This window comes from Drosophila teissieri, chromosome 3R, assembly GCF_016746235.2.
Source record: "Drosophila teissieri strain GT53w chromosome 3R, Prin_Dtei_1.1, whole genome shotgun sequence".
In the NCBI taxonomy this organism is placed as follows: domain Eukaryota; kingdom Metazoa; phylum Arthropoda; class Insecta; order Diptera; family Drosophilidae; genus Drosophila; species Drosophila teissieri.
The window spans coordinates 12,584,491-12,610,714 of NC_053032.1; the positions used below are offsets into that span (position 1 = coordinate 12,584,491).

The 26,224-nt window shown below is 45.0% G+C and overlaps 1 protein-coding gene across 1 annotated transcript; it reads right to left on the bottom strand.

Moving 5' to 3' along the window:
• Positions 1-18,391: 18,391 nt before the first annotated feature.
• Positions 18,392-20,076, bottom strand: LOC122620581 (glucose transporter type 3). The gene has a single exon (XM_043798111.1). It carries the CDS (start codon positions 20,001-20,003, stop codon positions 18,480-18,482), a length of 1,524 nt encoding a protein of 507 aa, XP_043654046.1. The 5' UTR covers positions 20,004-20,076; the 3' UTR covers positions 18,392-18,479.
• Between the last annotated feature and the right edge of the window lie 6,148 nt (positions 20,077-26,224).

Genomic DNA, 26,224 nt, shown 5'->3' on the forward strand with positions numbered 1-26,224 from the left:
AATTGATTTCATGCCTCGTCGCAGGGAAGATTGGGGTTAGAGTTCGAAAAGGGAGATTTGGTATGTGGCCTTGCAATTGGCAGCATGGCCACGTATGCGGATATGTTGCAGAACGCCTTTAATTAAATTTAATTAATGCGCCAACAACTCAAAAGATTATGATAATAAGCGCACACATAACGACGCCATTCTCGGCACGCCCACATGTGTGTCCAGGACGAAGGATGAAGGACGAAGGACGACGAACGAGGGGGACTAGCTGTATGGGCAGACTGGTTACAAATCCTGGCCCAGTCGGAGGTTGTGGCCAGACGATGTACCCATCCTGTTTTTGGAGCTGCGACAGCGTAATGGCAGCGTCAACGAGCTGAGTCCTCTGAGTCCTCGGAGTCCTCGGCGGCGGAAACGGAAGCCCCGGCAACCAAATGGCTCATGTATGCAATAAAAGAAACTTTCGAAAACGTCAGAACGGCGTTCCAAAGATTGCCCCATTGATGGGGCATGTGGCTGCGAACGGGAGCTGGCTGGGTTCGTTCTGGGTTTCTCGTTGGGTTTCTTGTTGGGTTCACGGCGGATGTCGCCGCTCGCCATTCCGAGCACGTAGACGGGCCGGGCATAAGTTCACATTTGGATGCTGTTATTGGAAAAGTTTTCCTGCGTCGCTCAAACTGCCCCAAAAGGCGATCAGCGACGTGATATATATATTTTATGTTATGTGCTCTGCCAAAACCATTTAAGGCAAACTGTCCCCTGATTAATAAGTATTATATAATTAATACGTAGAGCAGAGGAGTAAAACAACCTGCTTGGAACAACCAGCATTAAGTTATTTCATCGCAATTCAAGAGTCTGGTGAAACATTATTGAGAGATTCTTCTACCTTAATATTAACACAATTGATTTATTTGCATTTTGTAAACATGCAGATGGCAGCTCCCAGCAATCCGTGAACCAAAGTCAGCATGTTTTATTCATATTGTGCAACTGTATTTCCACCACTACGCGAATCGCCAAAAACCGCGGATGGCTTAGTCGGCCTGTAATTCTAATGCCAAATCGCACATAAACTCCGGCAGTTTATGGCATTCAAATTCGTTAGCGACTGAGCCCGGCGAAAAAGAATTACAATATTTTGACAGGGCAAACAAAGCCGCAAACGCCCTGATCCTACTTTAAATTCCGTCCCAGCCCGCGACTGAAATTGTGGATGCTGCGGCATATGCGAGGCCTAATTACAGCCCATCGCAGATGTTGCCATCCGCGATGCCATCCAGGATTCCACGATTCCAGGATTTCAGGCTTTCAGGCCGACAAAATGGCGGCCAATTACCGAGTGCGTTGCGCTTAATTGAAACATAATTTTGCATAAATAAAACAATGCATAAAACACCCCGTTTCGATGGCGTCCCCACCCCGGGACGGGGAAATCCATTGCGAAGGGTGTTTTTGTTTAACATGTGCAAAAAGGGTCCCAATCCCAAAACCAATCCGAGTCTGATGCGTTGGTATCTCTAACCATCCCCACTCCACAGATGTCACATCTCCCAGCTCACAGCCAACAGCTCACAGCTCACAGCTCATTGCGAATGCACAGGTTGATTTTATCCCCTGGAACTTTTTCATGCCTCCGCCGGAAAAAAATTGGCCATGTATCCGGGTCCGGGTAGGCCTTTATGGACATGGCGGATGCCTCGCCGCTGTTGTCTTCTCTCCACCTTTATTCTTGTTGCGAAATTTCACATCCCGCCGCGCTGCTACATCATAATTTATTAACACTGCGAAATGAGTTTTTGCCTGCTTTTTCACCCGGCACTCGCCAAACGCTGCTTTAAAGCCCAGGGCACTCATTTATCACAATTTTCCCTTTCAATTTCAATTTAAAGTGCAGCAGGGGAAGTGGAAAGTGTAGTTTGCAATTCAATTAATTGAAAATGGCAGGCGAAGTGTAACAATGGACGTTTTTCCAAAAGGTTTCCGGTATTGGTTTTCATTTTAATTGCAAAGGTACTAAAAGAGAGAATATAAGTATATTTGGATACTTGTTACTCAGATAGTGAAGAGCTAAATTGATTGTAATATTTCCAATTAAATTTCAAAACTAGGAAATTAATTCGAAAGTGAAGTTTTGATATACGTTTTTCCAAAAGGTTTTCAGTACTGGTTTTCATTTTAATTGTGAAGGTACTAATAGAGGAAATATAACTAAAAACAGAAGACAACTCTATAGTCAAGTAAGGCGACTATTTGGGTACTTGTTACTCAGATACTATAGAGTTTGATTGAATGTCATATTTACAATTAAATATCTAAACTATCTCAAATCAAATCGAATCTAATCAAAGCCATGTTATTTCGTTGAAAACAGTCATAAAAATTCTTGATAATGTTCTACCCTGAGCCAAGAATGGAAGAAGTCGACAGATTACAATCCAGAGGGCAGAACCTGTGAGTAAACGCCGTTTGCCCTGCCCTTCTGGCGCTCTTATTGCGCTCATAAGACCCCATTGGCATTAACACTAAATTTCAACTAAGCGATCTTCAATATATTATAATAATCCGCCAAGAAACCAGCCGCACAGACAAATGTGCACCGCATTCAAATGGAACACAATCTTTTTAATACGAGTACCCCAGAGCCGAAAACAACCCAGTCCCATAGACATCCGCACAACCTTCCACCCCGAGGTTGGTAGTTTCAGCACGGCTACTTAGTGCTCCCCGAATTCCGGACGAAGGACGAGGGACGAGGGCTGAAGGACTGACTAGGACTGGAACTGAAACTGAAACTGAAACACGTTGCCAACATTGCAAATTTTTGTTGATTTAATAAAATTGCACCCACGAGACCAATTTATATGGAATGCTGGAAGTCGAGGAGAGAGGTCGAATTGGTTTCAGGTACAACGCAGCCATCCTTGTTGGCCGCACAGTGGTATTGATGCAGGCTTTTTGGGGAATAGTATTTCAATAGATTATATTATAATATTATTATATAAATAATACAGAACGAAACCTTCCAAGCGTGTGCCTCAGAAAGAAAGTATTGCTAACTACTTTAAGCCATTTTCCTAATACATAAGATTTGAGGTTCCTTTAGGGCTTCTATTTCCTCAATACTATTTGTAGCTACTTAGGAGCCTTCCTCTGAAAAGTGGCATCTAAAAATATGATTTTCGGCCTTGACAACCCGCCTAACTACCCGATTAAATGGCGGGTGCTGTCCTTGAGGGTCCTAAAATAACTCCAAATAGCTCAACCCACCGTGCAGCATGTGACCGCCAGGCGGAACCACTGTGCAATGTGGGCAATGGTGCCCAGAAGTCGGCTTTGTTTCCCTTCGCTTTCACGGTGGCTTGTTACATTTTCGGAACTTCTGTTATCATTTCGAATTAAAGTTGCCATCCCCGCCGGCCGAGGCCTCCTTCACCTCGCGTTCACCTTATCCGCTGGGAGGATTTGGCCACCCGCCACCATTTTGGGTGGGTGGGTTGCTGGGAGGTGGAGTGTCGCTGCCATTTGCTGATTTATATTGCATAATATTGCTGAGCTGAAAATTGCCCCGGTTATCGCCAATCGCCATATCGCCACATCACCACATCGCCATCATTGGAGGAGCTGGGAGCGCAATTTGCCAACTGCTCGTGCAATAAACATTTCGTCCTGCACCGACTCCAATTGTTTTGATCTGGGGCAATTTACGAGGCGTTTTTCGGGGAAATCGCTTGCCCCTCCATATCTAATCCCTTGGTTGTTATCGATCTGTTCTGTTGTGCCAACTAACCGTTCTCATAATTTTTATGCGATGCGATTGCCCTTTTGAAGGCGACCGCTCTCCTTTGCCAGCCACTTGAACAGATGTCAGCGCGAATTTCCTGGCTTTCCTGACTTTCACCCAATACAATCATATTTAATAAGGAGTTTCGGGCCAGGCTGTGAGATATTCGTTTACCTGAGCCGAAAAGATACGAGGAGCGGCCGTGACGTATCTGTCAGATTAAGGAAAAGTCGTAAAGTGTGGTGAGCGAGGATGACAACAAGACACGGCCATTGTGCTGCCTTCCACACAAACATGGCAGTTGGTTGCGTCCTCCACCCTTCCATCTTACCACTACCACTACCACTACCACTACCCCCACTCCCTGGCCGTGATCTCTGACCCACCACTGGTTATAATTTTAATTGTCAGCCGTGGGCATTTTACATTTGAAATACCATACCATACCATAACATACCATACAGCATTTGAAATATCCGACGACTGGCTGGCAATTGAACGGCATTTACGACTGTAAACAGAAGATAAACTGTCGCCCATCCATCGGCAGTGGCAGTGAGGCTCCCAAGTGCTTCCTTGGGAACGCAACGCCTCTCGAACTTGATCCTGTCCAGCTTCTGTTTCTGTTCCTGTGCGAAGATTTCGGCGGCACCTCAGCAGTCAGCAGTCAGCAGCCTGCAGTCAGTAGTCAGCACCTCGGCAATTTCCGCTATTTCCCAGCGCCAGCCATCTCTGGCGACAGTTATGACTGCGGACGGCACATTAAACTGACTTTTACGGCGGTAAACAGTTCATAAAACGAACTCTTACGGCCAGATACGCGTATGAGCTCCTTGAAGATGCTCCTATGTCCGGGATTTCATGAGCGAGGCGTGTGCCCCGAAGGAATTACGCCATCGAAGTGCCATTTATAAAATGAAACATTAAGAAGAGAGCTAACTTCGTAATCCGACCATTAATGTCCGCATTACCCCAATTAATCCCAATTAAATTGTATCATTACATCCCAATTATTTACGTGGGCTTTTTTTTAAAACATTGATGGACAACGGGTTGAAAAACATATGCAAATGGGAATTTTAGCAGGTCCATTTGAAAAATGGGGTAAATCGGGCTCAAAACTATTGTAAAAACTTTAGATAATCTCCTGGTTCTGACCCATAATATATTTTTAAATGGAAAATGAATATTCAATTTATATTTCTGATTTCTCGTCCCTTGCTAGCACTTAATGCATATCGTAAAAAGCTTCAAACAATTGACATGTTGATTAAATAAGTGATAAATTAAATGGCCCAATTACTAAGCTCATAACCGCTCTCCATACCTTCAAAACACATCTCCAAATTGAATTTTATCAGTGTTTATTTTCACTGCATTGTATTTGTTTGATATGTAGATTGCCCTCAAAAGTGATACAATGAAAAGCACTAAACGGGACAGATATGGCGGCTGATATTGCTCGGTTTCTATGGGCCGTTGAATCCGATATAGGAGGTATGCATATGCATAGTGGTCGGATAGCTCTTTCACCCGAATCAATAGAATCAATAGAAGGTTGATTTCAGTTCAGAGATAGAGTCACACCAAATTCCACGCTGTGGTGGGATCTGCTCGGGTTACGGGCCTCTCTCAGCGGAGTCCCTTGCAATTCGAGCCGAGAATCTCCCGCATTTTGTTCCGAAGTCGGCCATCATGTGCATATTTTTATGTATCCAAGTCGGGGCCGCTCTACCTGTGCGTGTGATCCCGAAGATGCAATTTGTCTTATTTGTAGCCCCTTTATGGGCCATCTTGCTTTTGGCCATTGTCTCGTCTGCTGGGGTCTTTTGTATCGGTTCCCTACCTCCCTCCCTCCCTCTCTTCCGCATTGATTCCACTATTTCTGGCTGTGCGCCTCCGCGCGTTCGGTTTCGGTTTTAATTTAAAACGAAATGGAGATTCCGAAGATACGAGACCGCAGCGAAGACTCACCACATGCTCACACTGGAAAAAGTTGACAACTCGTTGCTTTTCGATTTGAAAACTGAGTCGTAGGACCTATGAACTATATAGAGTATCAAATATGCATGGTATATATAAAAAGGAAACAAACTTTTCTAAAAGCAATGTAATGCTAGTAATTTAGATAAATATTTTTGTTAAATCACTTTCATAGGCGTCTTCATCATTCCGATTGTTATTGTATAGGTAATGTATTCCTATTTGGTCGCCCTTCTTTCTGCAGGTGCACCGCGCCTAAGCCTGCCCAATTCCCGAGTCGCGGTCCCCATCCGCTTACCCCTCCCCAATCTTGGGTCTCCGCCTCTGACTATGCGCGCTTCACTCGAAATGGAACGAATGACTTTGTCTGTGATAATTTATGGCCACAAGCCGAAAACTTGCACCACAAACTGGGACCTGGAACTGAGACTCAACTTTGTGTCACTGCTGTCTCAGAAACCCGGCTCTTTTCAGTCCGTCTCCTGGCCGTCCTTTATCCATACATATATCCATATACAAATATATCTACAGAGGTATGGGAGTGTGTTGCCACAAAAGTTTTTGCCATGCGGTTTCGGATTACAGTGCTTAACCCTTTCGCGGAGGAAGCACTGGGCTGGGATGGTTCATTTTCGAAATTCTGGGGAAAAGTTTTCCTGCGCTCGGCGCTCGAATTAATTAAAATTTTAAATCGCGTCTGTAACTGTTCCTGACGCGTCCGTGTTTCTGTTCGTGTGTGAGGCTGTATTCAATTCGGATTAAATTTAATTCAATTCCATATGCAAATGTCGCGCATGTTAGCTTGATTATGTGTTAATCTCATTGGGCCCCAAAGTCCCTGCCCCCTGCCCCTTGATTCCGATCCGATTCCGATTCTCTGCATCGTTTTTATGGACCGCAAGATGTCGTAGGCACAAATTTATCGCTGCCATTAATTGTAACATAAATTTATTTTATTTTAACATTTCGCATTGACGTTGTCGTTGCCGTTGTCGTTGTCGTTGTCGTCGTCTTTATCGAAGGCGCATTATACTTATAAGTCGGCATTTAGCCAGACTTGGACCGAAACAGAAACACAGACTCGAACTGCAAGGCCCGGTTCGAGTTGTAAACTTGTTTCTGAGCCGACAACACCGAAAACCGTTGGCGGCTTTTATTTCAGCCAAACCGCCAATTGAATCATTTTTATGGAGCTCATTTAAAGCACTGAAATACTCGCTCCACATCCCAGCTGTCGTCTCGATTGGCCGTTGTAACTTAGCATCCGACAGATACAAATGGAGGCAGCGAGCGGAGCGCTCGAGTTTGGTAACAGAAACATTCGAAGAAAGCAAAATGTCGTAGGAGCCATTAGCCCTATCTGCCAGATAAGCCAAACTTGTTTGCATCGCGGCTCGGCGGGCTTTGTCTTTCCGCCTGGCACTCGGCACTTGGAATGCTTTATGCTCGTAGTTATATGCGGGAATAACTTCTTTCAACAATCTGTCAGTCAGACTTTTACCCAAGATTTGAAAGGAAGATCAATTGCCAAAATAACAAAGCTACCATTTCAAACTAAATTACATTACCGCAAATCAAATGTTTCAATTGCAGAAAATATTGCTGAGAATCTATTTATTTATCTACATATGATTAGCATATTTATTTTCACATGTTCTCTTATTTTGAATAATTTATAGATAATAACTTGATAAAAATACACATTTTAACGATGGAATCAATAATGTCGGTTATACTAAATGTGACATATCAACTACAAATCAATTGCCACAACAAAGACTTTTTAAACTTGATCCCAATACCGTGGCATGATCAAAAGGTTTTATTATTTAACTGATTTATTTGATTACCTCATTTATTTAGTAGTACCCTGCCTTTATCGATGGGATCGCTTTAACCATGTCTAAATGCGAAATATAAATATTCATATCGCGATAGAACCAGTTCCAGATTAAACAAGACATTGTATACATGGGTACTGAATGGGAAATAAACCATTTAAACCGAAGTAACTTATTGAGGTACAAATTAAGTCGCAAAATTCAGCGAATGCAGTTCGCGCATTTTCAAGATACAATCAACAAAGCCATTCAAATGATTTTATTTCGCAACTCCATATGTGTTTTATTTATATTTTATGCATACCGAGGTTATAATCGGACACATAAAGTGCACGTTTTGATGAGCTGATACATAATTCGGAAATATTGAACGAGATGAGTGTACAACTAATTAACTCCTTTTGACAAAGGGAGAGGCTCATCCCAAATTGAATTCCCAAGTAACTTTATAAAAACACGAGTAATCTTTAAGCGATGATAAGAAATCCCCTAAAAAGATTATTTACTGGTACATGGTAATCATTATTATTTTAAAAATAACTTTCATACATATGGCGTTTTAGTATTCGAAGCATCCCATATTGGGTTTAGGATTTCAAATTAGGCGTAGTCAACAGAAGCATTTTATATTTTCCGTAAGAATTTTATTAAAAGCAGGTAGTGAAATTAAATAATTATGTGACTAGAAACAAGCAGTTCTTTCACGATACGCCAAATGTAGATGTCGCACTTAAGAACGCCACGCCCCTCTTGGCAGGTAGCTAAATCGCCGAATCCTCGAATGGTTTTGCCACCGATTGCGAGAGGGCGCAATTAAGCAAAAAGGGGGAACATTATCTGCATACTTTTAGGAGAGCGTGAGTCCTTGAGTTTTAAACAAAGTGTTGCCTACTTTTTGGAGGCACTTGAAGTGCCAACAGTTTGAGAATCACTACAACCCCATTCTATGTTTTTGGTTTTAATAACGAAATGGTTCGGGTACTTGCTCAACTGCGCTAATGACACCTGACACTTTCTTATTGATATAAAAGTGATAACTGATGAAAGTGGAATACACTAGTGTAGAAATTAGATTGGCAACGCTCGACATTGTTGGACAGTAAGGTGGCAACAGTGAAAATACTGAATATACCGCCGCAAGTCCCAAATGTACGTTATTTTTAAAATTCGATGTACAAGATGTAGAATCAACAATTTCAGAGATATCGCTCATGTTTGAGAAACGGGTATATATTTAAATTTGTTTTTTAGTTGAAGGCAACATCTAACAATGTATTGTAGTGTCGCACTAGAAAGCCGCTTACTTAATATTTATTGTATGGCACAGGTATGGATGTGGATTCACATTAAGAAAAGCTTAAAGGTGTGCCTCAAACCAATGCAAATAGAATACTCACAATGTCACATTCACTTTTGATTGAACATATTCAGGTATTACAATGTAGCAAGGCAATCAGACTGCTGTAAATTATCTTGAAGATGAGAACCCACCGCCCACTCAGAAATGTTACGAATCAGATGGGCGATGGTTGACCTGCTCGATCCGACGATAAATTCAGTAGTCGACTTCATCATCGCGATGTCGGAGTGGTTTGTACCTGAACTAATGAACACAACACGGCACTTCAACAGCGCCGACTACAATGTCGCTGACACGTTGCAATGCTGGAAATTAATTATGGCGTGGATGGGTTTTAAAAATGTCGCAGTCGCGATGTTCTGTGTTAATTACGGCCTTTTGTCGTTTCCACTGCCGGCCACCAAATAAACTCACAACCACTAACTAATGGCCCGAATTCTGCATTGGTCCACCTCCAGATGGCCAACGGTCGATCGGAGGAGTGGCCAAACGAGTTTGCCCCTCGAAGCCGCCTCAGCTGTCTTTGCTGTCTTTGCTGTAAGGTCGTAAATCCATTTTATGTTCCTCCGAATGGCGTCTTCGCTCATGGGATCATGGGTGCTCTTTGGGCCATACTCGTTTCATTTCGGACTTAAGTTGCTTGGCTGACTCAGTATCTTCGACCACCCGGGAGTGAAATTTAAATGGGATTCGAGACTGGAGTTGATTAGCCAATTTGGAGAGCGGTCAACAGATAACAAATTAATTCGCAACTCATTGAATAGGAAATATAGTATACAGCTCGATCGTTTTATTCTTCTTCAGTGTCCTATAATAAATTAAGTAAATAAAGTGTGGGTGATATCGGCCGCCCTTGGGGTTTCTCAAAATAGAGATGCATTTGCCTGGCAAGCGATTTGGAATAGTAAGGGGAAATGCAGCGAAAGGATGATTCCCATTTTAATTGGTCTCTGAATTGCACATTCGCCAGGGCATTAAAATGCCACCAAAAAAGAATCAACACGACATTTGCGCCACTTGGAAGCTGCGACGCTCCTGTGGTCTTCTGACCCTTTGGCCGGGGAGCCCCGAAAGGATCTTGATTAGAATTCTCAAATATTTATAAAAAAGAGGGTGAGGACCACACCCACGCCCACCTTTCCACCGTCGCGAAGGCCGTACGTGAGCGCTGGGAATTTACATAGAACACAAATAAATGAAACTACAGTTAGTCGGGCACGATTCGGGTTATGAAATTAACATTTTGAGGGGCTTGCCCCACCCACATGGCACCCTCTTGCCACCCACTTGCCTCCTACTTGCAACCCCTCGCCCATTGCTGAGGCAGCACTTTCCACTTTCCACTTGGCCGCAACTAAAAATGCGAAAAGTCGACAAAAAGTCTAAAAAGTTTTCGTCCACATTCGGAGCTGCTGCGGAGCGGATCTCTTTGGCCAAACGAAATGAAATTTTCAGTTGAGTTGCCACAAGCCCCTTTCCCTTCCCCGAAACCGAAATGAGGATGGGGAATTCTGCTGAGTTGCCTTCGCTTCTGCCAGGGACCAGGGACAGTGCAGTGGAGCCTGAAACTGGGAGCAACTGGAGGCAACTGGGAGCTGGAAGCGGCGGAAAGGAGCTGAACACGACGACGACGACGACGACGACAGTCGACAGTCGACAGTCGACGGTCGACACATTTAACGATTATTGCCGGCCATTAAAAATAACAAGCAAAACTTTTGCGCATAAAGCCGCTTCGGGGATTCATTCAACGGCGGGCGAGCTCTTTTGCCGAATCCTTTCTCGATTGCAATTGTTGATCCTTTCGCAACTGCTGGGACCTCGATTCGCTTTCGGTGCGCCTTTCGCCCGCAGTTTGCACTCCAATCGCAAAAGTTTAAATTCAATTGGAGGAGTGAGCGAGTTTGAATTTACCTAATCAAAAAGGTTTTCCGGAATAAGGCTTTGCCAAATTCTGGTCTAACCTAATAGAAAGTATGGGTAACTTAAAAAGGCACACATATGTACACAGATCGATGATTTTATAGGACGTTGTTTAAAGTCCTTAAATAATATATCAGTTGTATAGGATTTTGTTTTATAGATAAGCATTAATACATAAATTTGTCCTAAACATACATTTGTATAATAATGATGCAATGAATTGAAACTTTTATAAGCTCTATTTGTACGTATTCTTAATCGTTTGTAATTATAATAAGGTAATACAATACAATACGTAAAACCACTGTTTGTGTCTGTCCCAGGATACAGATCTGATTAAATAATGATCAAGATGCCAACCTTTCGACCTGTAGGGTTCAAGTTCTACCAAAAGCTTAAGAACGAGTGCCTTTAACTTTCCCATATGTTCCGCAGATAGCTCCTCCCTTCTCCAGCCCTTCCTCGAAGGTTCATGTTCGATAAATGGCCCAGGCACTTGGCAATCGAATCACGTATCGTTCATGTTTGGTGATTATAAAGTTTTAATGAATACGCACCACTTGTCCCACATGGCAGCTGCCACGCCCAACAGGAGCTCCCCACTTTCCACATGAGTCACACTGCCCCGAATACCCCGAATACCCTTCCCCTGAAAACCAACTGCAATGGCATTTTATTTTTACAATGGCTCCGTGCCGCGTTGCGTGCGACTCCAGGATATTAACACGTACGCAGGGTGTTCCATCGAAGCTGATGTGCGAGCATCCGATGTCCTGGCCGGGCATAAATATGAATGCCTGCTCCTGCTCCACCTTCCAAAAGGGCAGGAATCTCAGGCATTTCGCTCCTTTCTCCTTTTTCCTTTCAACCGCTCGATTGGCTTGCGTGTGGCTGTTTTCCAAATTTCCCAAATGCTTTTGAGTTCTTAGTGCTCATAGTACTCATGGCCTTGGAGGCGGTCACAAGAACGAGCTACTCCACCCCTAACAAATATATTTTTTAGATATACATTCTACAAATTTTCTTTTATATAGTAGAATAGCTAGGTTAGGCAGGTAATATATAATAAGACAATCGTAATTAAAGCGGGCACATCGAATCTTGATTCAGTTTTCGATCTTCAGTGTACGTTCTTTGCTCTAGGTATTCGCTCTATTTTCCGACTCTGAATGGGCTTCAGACTAGCATTTTCAATTTGCGCACGAACATTTTTCCAACTGAACGCAATTTTAAATATTCCACTCCGTAATTATATTTATGCAAATGCGCAGCGCACATGTGGGCGGTAGGCGGTGGGTGGTAGGCGGTGGGTGGTCGGAGATATTGGTTGGAAATGCGTGCTTGGCAGCAGCTTCTGGCAGAGTATAATTCTCACTTTTTATATTCTCTTGCATGCACGGAGTTTGCACATTAAACTTATTTATTGCCGCAAATATTGGATCGGATGCCGATGGCTCCGGTCTCTTTTGCAGTATTTGCATTATTGCGGCTCCTTTGCTCTGCCGCACACAGCTGCATGCACATGGTCCGATATATATATTAATATCTACTTGTATATACATATATGCATATGAATGGTGGTGGAGTTTTCCAATAGACCGCACATCTCACCATGAAGGGGAGCATTTTGAATGCACATACATCTTAAGTTGTCTGAATCTTCATGATTGGAAATACAAAATAAAACCATCAACATTGATGCATATAGATCCATCCATAGAACCATACTTATGCAAAATCATAGAGAAAAACGCATCTGAAGGTTGGTTGGCCAAGACAATAAAGAATCGGACTTGAGTAACCAACTTAAAGCCTGCAAACGGCTCCACTTGTCCCATTCGAAGCCTCCAGTTTCTTCTAGGACACGACGCCCCCTTTTCTTGGGGAGGAGGTGGGGCTGCGTGGGAGGAGCTGCCTGTTGTTTGCTCAAATGGAATTTCCAAAGTCGTTTAGCTCCTTATTTTTCTCGTTTCGCTTTCTTAAATGCCATTTTTTTCCATTTCGTGCGTTCGCATCCAGAGGCAGCTGCCGCCAACTCCGGACGGCAGGAAACTTCCCGGGGTGGCTGTACGGAATTCCTGAGTGCCGGAGCACGATGGCGCAGGAGAAGATGGCCGGCTGCCATCGCAGGAGTGGCAACCCACCCTTAAAGGCGCCGTCCTTTCTGGCCGTTTGTTTGCTTTCTGCCGCATTTCTTGGCAGCCAACTGTTTCTGCACGGCCAAAAAAGTCATATAGTGATCAATGCATATTCCACATTACTAAAAAAACTTTGGACCTCATACTTGATTAACATTCTGAACATCCCAGGAGAGTTTTAGGATTAAGAGTCTCTCATACTGAAGGCCTCACTTAATAGTAATATATACATATGTATAATTAATTTGTTTTTTCAATCTGCAATAGAAATGATATGCATTTTGAAACCACGATGTATTTACTTTGGAATGCTTTGAGATAGCTTAAAACGTATTCTGTGAAATATGATTTTTGTAAAGATATTGGGATAACAATAAAATTGCTATATTTTTTCCTGTGCAGCTTGTCGGGAGCAGCATCGTCTTAGGATCTGAGATGCCATTCGGATAGTTTGCTTAGGTTCATTTTCCGTGGCGGGCAAGTGGGTGGTTTGGGAGGTGAGCGGTGGGGTGTGGGTGGTGGGTGGTTTGGTAGGTTGGTAGAATGGTGTGCAGAGGGTGGTGGAACGGCCATTGTTGCCAGAGTGTGCGCTCGTAAAGAAGATTTATTGGGAAGACGCGCGCGCTTCTTGGGGCGCACGTAGCCAGCGGATTCCATTTGGCCGGGAAGGAAATTGGGTTTGCTCTTCCCTGTCCCCTCCCCTCCTGTGCGGCTTTCCGCTCCCCCGCCCCAAGCCTCGACCTCGGCCCAGCAGCTTACTAAATTGCTTTTCTGCTGGGGAGTCTCAAGAAAAATGACTTGCCCGCTCGCACACACAGCCGCACTTGTGCTATCTGTGTCCTCGGTGTGGGTTGGATATACCCGTACATACATTCCTATATCGCATTTCTCACATCTGAGACTAATGCTATTGCGTTTTTGAGAGTTTTTCTAATTTGCATTTAATTTTTGCAGCTGTTACAGTTCCTCTAGGGGGGACTTGTCTAATTTCAGCGTCTTCAAGTGGTTGGAAATTCAGAACGCGTTTTGCCTTTATTTTAACGACGCTCCATATTGAAAGATAAACATTTGCGAGCCAGGATTTAGCTTGAGGCTCTTCGTATGCAACAGGATGTTGTCGCCAGCTAGGAAACCCATTAAAAAACGCCTTCGAAACAGCTAGGAAACCCATTAAAAAACGCCTTCGAAACAGGTAGGAAGCACTTTCAGTCATAGAAATACTTAAAAACTCCTAAATCTGTCCATGGACATTTGATTTGAAAAGGTCTTACTATGAATTTCTGGGATTTATATAGGAAAGAAATCAACTAGCAAGGAAAATGAAATATATAAAATGTATTTTTAGACATTTTTTATAAAATACAAGAAATGAATAATTATTGAGGAGGTCTTACTATATGTTGGGTAAAATCACAGAAAAGTACAGCACTGGTGTTCCAGAGAATGCGAACTAAAATCGGTAATGTGAATCCAAGGACAATTCATTGTAATGTGCTCTTCTTCTTGGCAAGGTGCTCATTTTTTGCACTTATTAACCCACCGCAACGGATGCGGCCAGTGAAAATTCGTCCAAGGTTAATTGCCAGGGCGTAAAAAGAGAACGAAGCACTTTGCAGATTTCATATTTCACGGTTATTATCACCAGCTTTGAAATTTGCACTTGGAACGCAAAAAACCTAACAGGTAGGAGATGCAGCTCTAAGGGAAGGTCCTGGCTCGAAGGTTAAGTAGGAATCCTTGAGCATCCTTCCTGGGCTAAGCATAAAAAATACACACGACTGTGCAGGAGGAGGATGTAAAAAGATGCACGAAATTATTCTTGGCATTTCCCACAAGACCAATACAGGAAAATCGAATCTGAGGAGCAAGCAGCAAGGAGCAAGTGGAAAGTACCTGGCCCGGTTCCACTAGCTTGTTTTTGAACTGCTCCTTTTGGTGGCTCTTTTTTCGCTTGCCAGCAGCGTTCTTAATCTCGTTTATGACCTCGTATATCCTTGGCAGGGAGCGCAGCTCCCAAAAAGCCGGACGGGGACGGGTCCTTCGTCCTGCGGCGCCGGTACAACGCCCATTACAATAAACAACGAGGCGCTGGCGTCGCCATGCCGGGAGGCGGAGGATGGTGGCGGGGGTTGGGGCTTGGGGGCTGGAGGTCCTTCCTCCCATATCACAAATCCCAAATCCCGCCCCCCGAATCGCGTATCGTGCCCGTATCTTCGGATGTCCCTTCGCCATTTCCGTTCGCTGGGATCGGCGAAAAGGGCGATTTCTGGGGGGTCGTGCACTTTTTTCGCCGCCTTATCCTTTTGGGATTTTGCGCCATTAACGTGAATTGCTTTTTGGCCAAATTATGTATACCCCGTGCACAGCAGCAGCAGCAGCGCAGCGGCAGGAGCTTTAATGTTTTGTAAATTCACATAAGGAAACCATTATCACCTGAAATATGAAAGCAATTTTCATGCATCCTTTGAGCGGCAGCGTTTCTCCATTTTCCCTTGGGTCCTTTATCATTAGACTTCCCTGTTTGTTGGATCGATCGATTGGATCTGCAGGAAGGGCTATGGGAAGATGTTCATTTTCCTTTCTACAACTATTATAAACTACTTTTCGGTTTTGAAGGAATTGTGACTTATTCATTAGAGGCTATTGCTGCAATTAAGAAAACTCTTATTATCTGAAGCGTATGTCCAAAAATGGATTGGCAAAACACTTAATTAAGCCCAAGTGTAATCTGTTTTCCCATTCAATTAAAATATTTGTGGTTCAACAAGGAATTAGCCATCGCCCGACGGCAACTTTGAACAAAAGAAACTCGAGAGGAGCATTTCGCTTGCCAGTCTGAGCTTTTCCCATCCACAAACTTGGCCAAGAGTGCTGTTGTCTAGCTCCTGGCTCCGCTTCCTTGGTGGCCACAAGCCGAAGACGATGGCGATGGCGATGGCGATGACGATGACGATGTCGTCTCAGTCTCAGTCTCAGACTCGTTCCTGGCAATTGCTGGGAGCATCGTTTGGAGCCATTTCGGTGGCCATAACAATTCTCGTAATACTTCGGGCATCGCCGACTAAACGATAATCGCGCGTAAATGCGCCACTAAAATCAATACGACGACTTGCCTTTGCCGTCGAGCTGGAGCCACGTCGCCACGTTCGTGGATTTCGACTCCAGTTTCACCTTCGTTGGCTGCCGGTTTTGGCCATCTTGCCATCCTTTTCGGAAGAAAAGGAGCGCAGCCAAGGAAAAGTCGGCACCCACGCAAATGGGCGGTTATGCACATGCGCTTCTTAGTGGCAGCCAACAAGAGTTGGCTTCTTTTTTACTTGTTTTATTTGGCCCCCTTCCAGGGCTTTCCACTTGGCCAGCATCTCAGGGCGAAATGAAGTTGCTCCGCACACAAATTGAGTGTATTTCAGGGTTTATCAGATGCGGATTTATACATTCGCACATGAGCACCTGAATGTGCAGATCCACAGCGGTTTCTTGAAGGGTTTAGGTTAAAAGGTGAAATGAGCCACTGATCCATCATGGCAAGTTGGAATTCCTATTCAATAAAATAGTCTTGGTAGTCGAGAAAATATTTAGATTTCTTACTTGGCCGAAGAAGTCTGTAATAACTGGAAACGTGTTTTTATCGAAACTTTAGTGAGGGAAACAGTTCGATTTTATTTCGAGCATTTGACACATTCGAGCTTAAAATGCCATTTCAATTAGCGAATGCAGCTCATTACAATTCAATTCGGACCGCCTTTGTTCGAAGCGCACACTCGAATAATTAATTTTCCATTTCACTTAAAGAAATTATGCATTTAAATGTTCCCCGGACGTGCATAATTAACGGCCAGTCGAGAGACCCAAGACAGGCCGAGCTGAACATTTTAATCAGCCTGTGGGACTGACGACTGACACCGACTGGGAGCACATGGCGGAGTCCTCCATTAATTTACGATTCGGCGGCATGGCGATCCGAGATCCGAGATCCGAGATCGGAGATCCGAGATCCGAGGTCGGGAGATCCCAGCGGGCAGGTAAGCAAAATGAGAAATTTATCAAATTTATTGGGGGGAATGAATTGAGATATAATTCAGGGGAATCGGACTTACAAAGGCCCAGGACCAGCCACCAAAATGGAGGCTTAAAACCCCAATAAATAAGCCAAAAGGCCAGGAAGAAGTCCGGGAAAGACAAAGGCCAGAAGGCTCAGCCATTATTTTTTTTTCTGTCCGCCGACCGCACGCTGTGTCCGTAATTAAAAGTCGTAAACTATTTTTATGGTGCCTCGTATTTTTGCCGCGAAATGTCAACCCCGATTTGCATGCGCCGCTCGTGGGAATGTAAATACTTATCCGGCGGACAGGTGAGCGGGGAACTCAATTCGGGTTGAAATCAATTTAAATAATTGCGGATAGATAAATCCAGATGATCGCAGCGTACCACTGCGGATCGGCCCACTTACCATCCATACTAATGCCGCAGATCAAGACGAAGCCCCTTCAAGTCGCCCCTTCTCTGCCATTTATCTCAATGAGGCCCCAGTTGCAGTGGCTCATTAATTGGACTTTATGGCCGTCTAAATCATGTGGTAAAATGCAAATTAATATTTATTCTCGTACCAGAACTCCAGTGGAACCCGATCCCAGTTGGCGTTCGCCTTGGCGCAGCTTTCAGCACACACAGCGCATAAATTCATAAATGTGCCAGCACCGCCAATGAATTTACAGTGTAAAACATAACTTTTAATTACGCGCGCAAGGAAAAGTGCGCAAAACAGAAAATGTCGCCACACAAGTCGCATAAATAAGTGAGTGCTCAGTAATGATTACGACAATGTAGTAACAAATACGGCAGGAAGTACAGCAACGACTCAATGCAAGATGCGGAATACTTAGCTGAATATTCATTCATTTGCCATCATTATTATATAGATATTATTATAGATACGTTGATTTGGTACCTCCACACAAAATAGTTTAGGTTCTACATACTAGGGAGTCAAGACTCTCGGAGCACTCGGAACTCACTTCGGATGCGGTGTCATCTCCGCGTGGATCAATGGAACTCATTACTAGACCAACTCCCAGGCCAAAGAAGAAGTCCCTCTTCAGCTCAGAGGCACTAGTCGGTGGTGGTGCTGCAAGGTGCGCTGCCTCCTTCGTTCGGCTAAATCCTCATCCTCCAGCTCGGGGTCTTCGGAGTCTTCGTTGTCCACCCGCATGGAGGCCACCTCGCTCTCCTCGCAACTCTCCTCAACGATGGTGTGCAGCTCCTTCTCTCGATCCGTATAGCCATGACGTCGGGCGCCATCACTTTCTCAAGTGTTAAAAGCAATACATCCCGATTACCAAAAGTACTTTTACATAAATTAAAATTCTACCCATTACATTTAATTTAATTTTTATTTGCCTTGATTACTGAATTCTTGACCATTTGCAAGGCACACGTTGATTTATTTGACATCTCAAGAACTACGCGTTCGAGGAGTCGCTGCTGGACGTGAATGTGATCACTGTGGGCCGGTTCATGAACCCTCCCAGCCTTTGCTGGATCTTGGCCGAGGACAGGTTCTTGGTCTCCGGGATGTAGATCAGGGCGATGAGCAGGATGAGCGACGCGATTATGGCGAACAGCAGGAACAGGTACGGCTGGCACTTGACGTCGTGGCTGCCGAACCAGCAGATGACGAAGAAGGCGGTCAGCCAGTTGGAGGCGCAGACTATCGAACAGCCCAAGGGTCGCATGGGTCTCACGAGGAGCTCCGCCGTGAGCACCCAGGTGAGCGAACCCACTCCGGCGGTGTAGCAGCCCACGAAGAGAGCTATGCAGAAGAGGGCGATCCAGGACATGGCGGTCAAGTCCATCGTCATCCACACCTTGAAGTACAGTCCCAGGAAGATGGACACAAAAACGATTCCGGCCGAGGAGAAGATCAGCAGTGGGCGTCGGCCCAAACGATCTACGAGAAAAAAGCAAGCGAGGAAACCTAGAACCACTCCCAGGCACAAGATTAATCCAAATTCTCGAGCAATCTTCAGGCAGTCCAGCATGTTGAGGCCATAGAAGATGAAGACCAGGGCACCACACAGCTTTTGGAGCATGGAGACCGCCAAGGAACGCGCCAGACTTCGTCGTACCTTCTTGTACGTGAAGCCCAGCAGCGGTCCTTGGCGCACTTCCCGCTCACTGTCTGTGGGATCCCGCGTCAGATGGTCGATCTCCCTCCTGGTGTCGTACTGCTGGCCCCGCAGGAAGCGCAGGGAGTCCTCCGCCCGGGGGATGTTGTCATGGTCCACATAGTACGCCGGCGACTCCGGCATGAGAATCTGCAGTGGCCCCAGTGCCAGCAGGCCCAGATTCACAAAGTTAATGATCCGCAGCTCGAGGAAAAGCGACATCGCGAAGCTGTAGATCACCCCACAAATGCAGGCCCCTTCGAATATGACGCCCATGGCGCCGCGCTTCTTGGTGGTGCTGATTTCGGCGTTGTAGATGGGCACCACCACGCAATGGGCACCGCCGCACATTCCCAGGAAAAAGCGGCCGGCACAGAGCATCGGAACACTTTGGGCGAAGACCGTGAGGAGCCAGCCCAGGACATTCGGCAGCAGCTGGATGAGGATGGTACGCCTGCAGCCGCAGAACCGCACCATCATTCCCATGGGCAGGCACCAAAGGGCCGCTCCGAGAGTCAGCAGGATGCAAACTCCGTTCCACTGCAACGGCGTGGGTTGAAAGCCGTAGGCGTGCCTCTCCATCACACACCTCTCCGCGGTTCCTGACCAGCCCACTGCTATGCCGAAGAAGAAGGACCCTATGTTGCTGTACAAGGTCGCCTTGTAGAGGCCCACGTTGCTGACATTTTGGCGAACAGGACCTGTGCCCGGATGTCCTCCTGGCTGCTCAGCCGGCTTCTTTGCTAATCGACCGGGAGTTTTCGTCGAAGATTGGGGGGGATCGACCGGTTCCGCGTCTCGTGTTCCCCATTTCCACATTTATATTAAAAGTAAAAATACGACAATTTGGGAGCCCAATTTTCCAAATTCAAGACCAGTTTCGTGTGGCATACTAAGGTGAAAACTAGTCTTTAATGATATTTCTAAAAGAGTTAGGAGTGAATTCTTCTATCAGTGATGTTGAGTTCAGGCTTCAAAAACAGAAATAAAATGTTGAATATGACCAGTTTAAGAGGAGGCATTTATTCGAGAAGAGCCATGAATGTGCAAAATGAGCTTCGGAGCACTCTCCAAACATTAGTTAACCAGAAAGCACGCCCAGTAATTATACATCTCATTATGATATTCCCAGAAACTCCCAAAAATATTCCAGTATAAAGCCAGAGCAGTGAGGGGATTGTGGGCGAGCGATTTACAATATTGCATTTCCAAATCCTCGTACGCCCAACTGGGCTGAAAAGGGACATCTAGTCGACCATAAACTGGCATCTGCAAATATTTGTTCGCTCCCCACCCATGGACCCATGTATCGTAGAACCCGGAAAGGTTTGGGTGGGGGGTATTTGTTCCGAACTCACAGCCGGAGCTGTGTTTTGAATTTGCACGGGTATCTGTCCGGGTGTACTTCTGTACTTCTGTACTGCTGGCAAAGTGCAGATATTTATGCGTATTTGATAGCACTAATGGGCCATTAAATGCGTACGCAAATACACACACGTCCCCGTCCGTCCGTGTATCTGTGAGAAGCGGGATCGTGTGTGTGGGTGCCAGGATGAAAATGTACCTAAGCGAATCTAAATGGCATCGGGGGCACCGAACATGCAAAATCATGTACTCGTAAATCTCCTTAATGCCATCGGCCTCCGGACAAACTGAGACACCCGGGAAATGGCAGGAAAAGCGGAGGAGCAGGTGGCGGGGATGCGGATGCGGATGGGGATGGGAACAGGGGTTCTGAGGGCACACTGGGCGGTGTGGGGCTAAGCTGTTCCACACATCGCATGTGCACGCATGGTGGATGCTTGCTTTGGCCCAAGAAAAAGTGGAAAAGGGGACGGGGGTTTTCCGTAATGGAACTCGATATATACGTATGTATATGGCCTGGTATATGGTATTTGTGTGTGGGTGTAAGGTGCTTTCGAATACGTATTACGTAACTAACGAAAATTAACGTTAATAGCCCTGAGTATCAAAATAATGGCACTCGCCTGTTGGTTGCCCTCTCCACGAGGCCGCATTTCGGGTTGGATGGCTCCCTTCTCTCCGCCCGGAACCCGAAATAAATTTCAAAAACTCATTCCGGACTTGGGAAAAACGTGAAAATATTGTTACGACCTCCATCGGGTGCAAGATTCCTTGGTGTGCGAAAAAATCATGGGGAGGCAAGCTCCTTTGCCTTATGGACCATTTCCCATCGAACTAAATTAGATTTTAGTCTCAGAATTACGATACTAGAGCGGCTAATTGAGAAAAGTGAAGCAGCGATTTTTAATGATGTTGTGATTGCGGGTCGAAGGCGGTAGTGGGGTGGTTATGTCGTTGGAAATGGGATGCTTATATGGTTTGGCTAATGGGGTTTTAAAGATGTGGCTGTGCACAGATACTTTAGAGTAACTTGCAATAATAGTGACTTATAACGAAATATGTTTAAGTATTGGGGAACTTGATCCTAAGCTAAGAACTTAAAGCTATATATATCCTTTTTCATTTTAAACGTTCTCCAGGAATCATACGGATGTGGGAACCTTTTTACACCGCAATTCGGTTTTCAACGAAATTGAAATTTCGACCCACCCACCGAAGCAAAAAGAAGTGAAAAAATAAGATACTTTATATAAAGGCCAACATTTCGTGAACTGGGGATGCGTGTATCGTTAATTTTTATTGGCGAGCTCTCGAGATCCCCTTTCGCATTGAAATCGAATGAAATTCAGTTGTTGGTCCTTGTTTGCTTGTTGCTGGCACTCATATCCGGACCTCAATGGCCGCCGTGCTGCGGGTTCGGATGGGAAGGACGAAAACGCAATAAGCAGTTAAAAAATACTCGTAATTGCAGCGGGAGTCAAAGCCCCCGGAGACCGGCTTGCTGCATGCCTCATACGAGATGCCATTGTTGCTTTTTTGTGGAACGTGCGCATCTCATCTCATCGACTCCATTTCGATTCCGCCCCTCCCTTTTCCTCCTTTCCTCCTTTCCTCTGTTCTATGTCCCTTCCGATTGAGGACAACGGCGGGAATGACACTCGGCGGACTCGTTCCGCCGGAAATTCATGAATAAGAAGATGAAATTGCTTGTACTACAGCGGCCTCCTCTTAGCATATTTGCCCGATCTCACAATCACCAGTTTTTGTCAAGTTTGCCTGTCTTTAATAAGTTTTAAAGATCTAGGATCTTACTGCTGCTGAAACCAATAACGCTGATTTATGTGATGATATGTGAGCAATATATGTAAATATACATTCCGCAAAGCCACAATGATGAGCGTCCTCCTAAAATGTGTATATAAAATAGTATCTGATTGCCAAATACCTTTATAAGATATTAATTTGTATTTAATATCATGAACTTTAAAATATATGTAATCAACCTAGTGATCTGTATCAAAGATTCCTCGAATGTCCGATGTGAGCTTACATGACTTCGGGGAAAGCCCACTCAGAAGTCGACCATCGACCACCGACCATCGAGGATGGCTTTTCCTTCCGCGGACCTCTGCGCGTTTTCTATTTTTCCTTTTGTCCGTCCCGTTATTGCCGTAATATTGCTCTGCCGGCGAGGGCGTCGCCTGTTGTTGCTGCCGCCGTCGCCCTTGTTGTTGTAGTTATAATGGACATGGACTACTGGCGTGCTGGACGCTCGGCAGCGCAAAAATGTTTCACAAATGGGTTCATATTTTGACGTTTAATGTAGCGAAAATGAAGCGGGGATTTATGGAATGCGCACGTTGCCCTCGCGACTGTTCGTCCGCCCTGCACTCCAATTCCCCTCTGACCCGGCGGCCAATTTCGAAATGGAGAGTGCAAATCAAGAATCAATTGCATTATTAGAAGCGATTCGGAATCGGAATCGGAATCACCGGGGCGTAGAGCGTCTGGACATCTTTGTCCGTCTGGACATGTTTGTCTGGAAAATATATCAACGAGGAATTTCCCGAGCCCCCTCTTTAAGATTAAAACTCTGGCATATTTTCTAGCAAGCTCATAACCTGCCACCGGTGTCCTTAATGGCCAATAGCGGATGATGAAAACGCCATCGCTTGCGGCCCGAAGTTTGCCTAAAACGGCTAATCGACTGCCTCGGGCACTTGAGGCCAGCAGTTACCAGGAGCTGTTCCACCCAGGAGCCACCCCTCCACCCACTACACCCACTCCACCCTCGATTGATCCAGGACGCACGCCGGGGATCAAGTAAATTGCGAAAACTATGTGCAAGATGGCCTGTTATTGCAGCCGAAGCGCTTGTAATGATGACTCTAAGTGTCGTTTCCTTAAGTGTATTACCTATAAAAAATTTATACAAACATGCTGCCGAATTCGTTCCCATTTTCCCACCACCGCCGAGGGGAGAAGCTCGGCTCCGGCCTCATCTGCCCTGGATGCGATAAGGTGAGGGAACCAGAGCGTCTTGGCGATAAAATGCAACATTAAGTTGCTGATTTCAGCCACCCGCCCTTTCCGTGCCACGCCACGGACCTATCTCTTGGCCTCGAGTGGCGGCAGTTCATTAGGGTAACATTGCAATTGGGTACCAAAAGGTTATCGAACGTGCCGTGCCCAGTCCCGGACCTGGGGTGCCGGTGTCGGTGTCGGTGTCGGTGTCCCAGTCGCAAACATCGAGTTGGTAAATATTAATTGGTCATTATGCATGCAAATGTAGCACACACATTCCCGAAAGCAGAGTCAGCAGTCAAGTAAAATATGTATCGGGAGTGGATTCTGAGATGGCATCCGGAATGACTGGATTTACCTCCATTAGTAATCTTCTCATACATAGAATCACATATTTACGTGATAATTACATTTAAGCAGTCAAACAAAAAATAAAACAGTGTTTGATATGAATTTGCAAATTATAAAGATTGGATTTAGAACAATAATAATTTTAATATTTTCATTTGCTTAAAAATGGAAATAGATAATATTAAAGAAAGTGGTTCAACAAAAATTTCAATGTACTCCATATAGGCGTTTAATTAAAAGCGTAACTCGAACGTAGCATTAAAGTGAGAAATTATAAATGCCTTGTATATTGGAATATATAATGGCATAAATTCCACTGAGCGAGCTGCTTTCCCGGTGTCCTTCGTTCTGCGTATCCTGCTGCGTGAAATCACCATCTCGCGAAAAGGACGACCGCTCCCTTGGCGCTCGTAGTTTATGTTTACGTAGAAATTAAAATAAACGCCGCAATGAGATTTATTCAATGTTTGTATTAAGCTGCGCTGTCCAGGAAACGGGGAGCAGAGGAGCACAAGGAGCACCATGAGCAAAACCACCCGCTTGAACGATGCCCCATCCAGGAACGGCTGGAACCGGAGTTCCCGGCCATTCGGGGTGATATCCTTAATGGCCTAGCGAGTCGCGTCCTTTGTACTCGCTCTTTTGCGAGAGCAGGGTAGCTGGGTAGCTGGGTGGGTGGTTGGTGGATTGGTGGGTGGATTGGTGGGTGGATTGGTGGGTGGTTGGACCCTGCCACCGGATTTAAATTCTAATCTAACGGGGACAGCGCCGCTTGGAGCGCTAGCGTTCTGCGCCGACTGCGCACTTATCCGGCATGGCGGTAATAGCTTTATCTGCCGGCAGAATTATGGCCACTCGCCTGATTCATGATCCCTCCCCACCTCAAATCGAAAAAGGGGTGTTTGGGCGATTGAGACGCGAAGGAAGTCGCTCTGTAGGCATTGTGGAGCTTCGCTGTCGATTTCAATAGAGTGATGAGCATACACGTAGGCTATGCTGCGCTGTTCATAATCATAGGTAGCTCGAATTTGAAGATTAACCAAACAATAAATATACTAATTATTTAATTCAATCTTGAAATGAAGTAACCGCGCCGTAATCAAGTAATCACAAAGAGGTTCAACAATAAATGCTTGCACATACACATCTCTAAACAGTCAAAACAAAGTCCATCTGGCACATCTATATTTTCTTGCCCCAGACTGTGGTTTTCAGAACTATCTGGTTGATCGAGTGTGCAGCTGAATGAAACCGAATGGGTGGCCGCCGCAGGAGGCTGCCTTTCAGCATCCGTATCTGTATCTACACGGCCGGCGGGGCAGAAGAGGAAATCCTGTTCGCCATGCCACAGACTCCACAGAGCAGCATGGAAAATCGATGCCAACATGGCGGTTCGTGGTGGCAGCAGCCACCCCGGAAAAACCCGGGCTCAGCTGGGGGATGTTTGTTTAATTTTCCGCAGTGCAAGTGATGAAAATCTATTGAATGTGCGGCCAAAACTCCCGAATTCCCGTTGGCGTCCTGTGAAAATATTTATTCAGTGCAGCGCCGAGTGAAACGGAAGTGCGATTGCCAGGCGACGACTGACTTCGATCCTAACTTCCAATCTCAACCCAGGCGATATGGGATGTATGTGTACATATATATATTGGAGGGGGATGATGGGCAGGCCGTGAATGACACGCACTCGCTTAAATTGACATTTAATGCCAATACAATGACAGTTATTTTAATTGTGTTTGGGTGCTGCGACAATTTATGTTATGGCTGTAATTGTTATGGCCAAAGCAAAGTGTTTGGGGAGAGCGTCTCCATGATTTGGCATTGTGGCAGCTGAAGGACTGCGAGGGTATTTTTGGTTCTACCAGTTGAATTTGCGGGCACGTAAAATTCTTCCAATTTCATTTAAGTTGTAAGTCAAGTCCTGGGAAACAGGTTGACCTTTTTGTAAAAAATATGATGTATTAAATGATACCAGGTATTAGTAATTGAAATCACTTACAGTAAAGTGTTTTTAAGACCTCACTTAGAATCAAAAAAGGTTCCTTAAGGCATTTTTTATATCATTTGCTATATAAGAACTTATTCATTCACTTTAAAAGCATTATGGGATATATTTTAACTCTCCAAATTTAACTCGTTTCAGAAAACTTGGGAATATCGGATCAGCAGACTTATTCGTCTTCGTTAGTGAGATGGCTTTAACTACTGATTTACTAATCAGACAGAAGAGCAAAGTTCCTTAAATACCGACCAATTGTGTTAAAACTAAAATGTATACAAATAAAAATAATGATAAA

Excerpts from the sequence above, each read along its gene's own strand:
- LOC122620581 (XM_043798111.1), bottom strand. The coding sequence starts at position 20,003 with ATGTGGAAATGGGGAACACGAGACGCGGAACCGGTCGATCCCCCCCAA.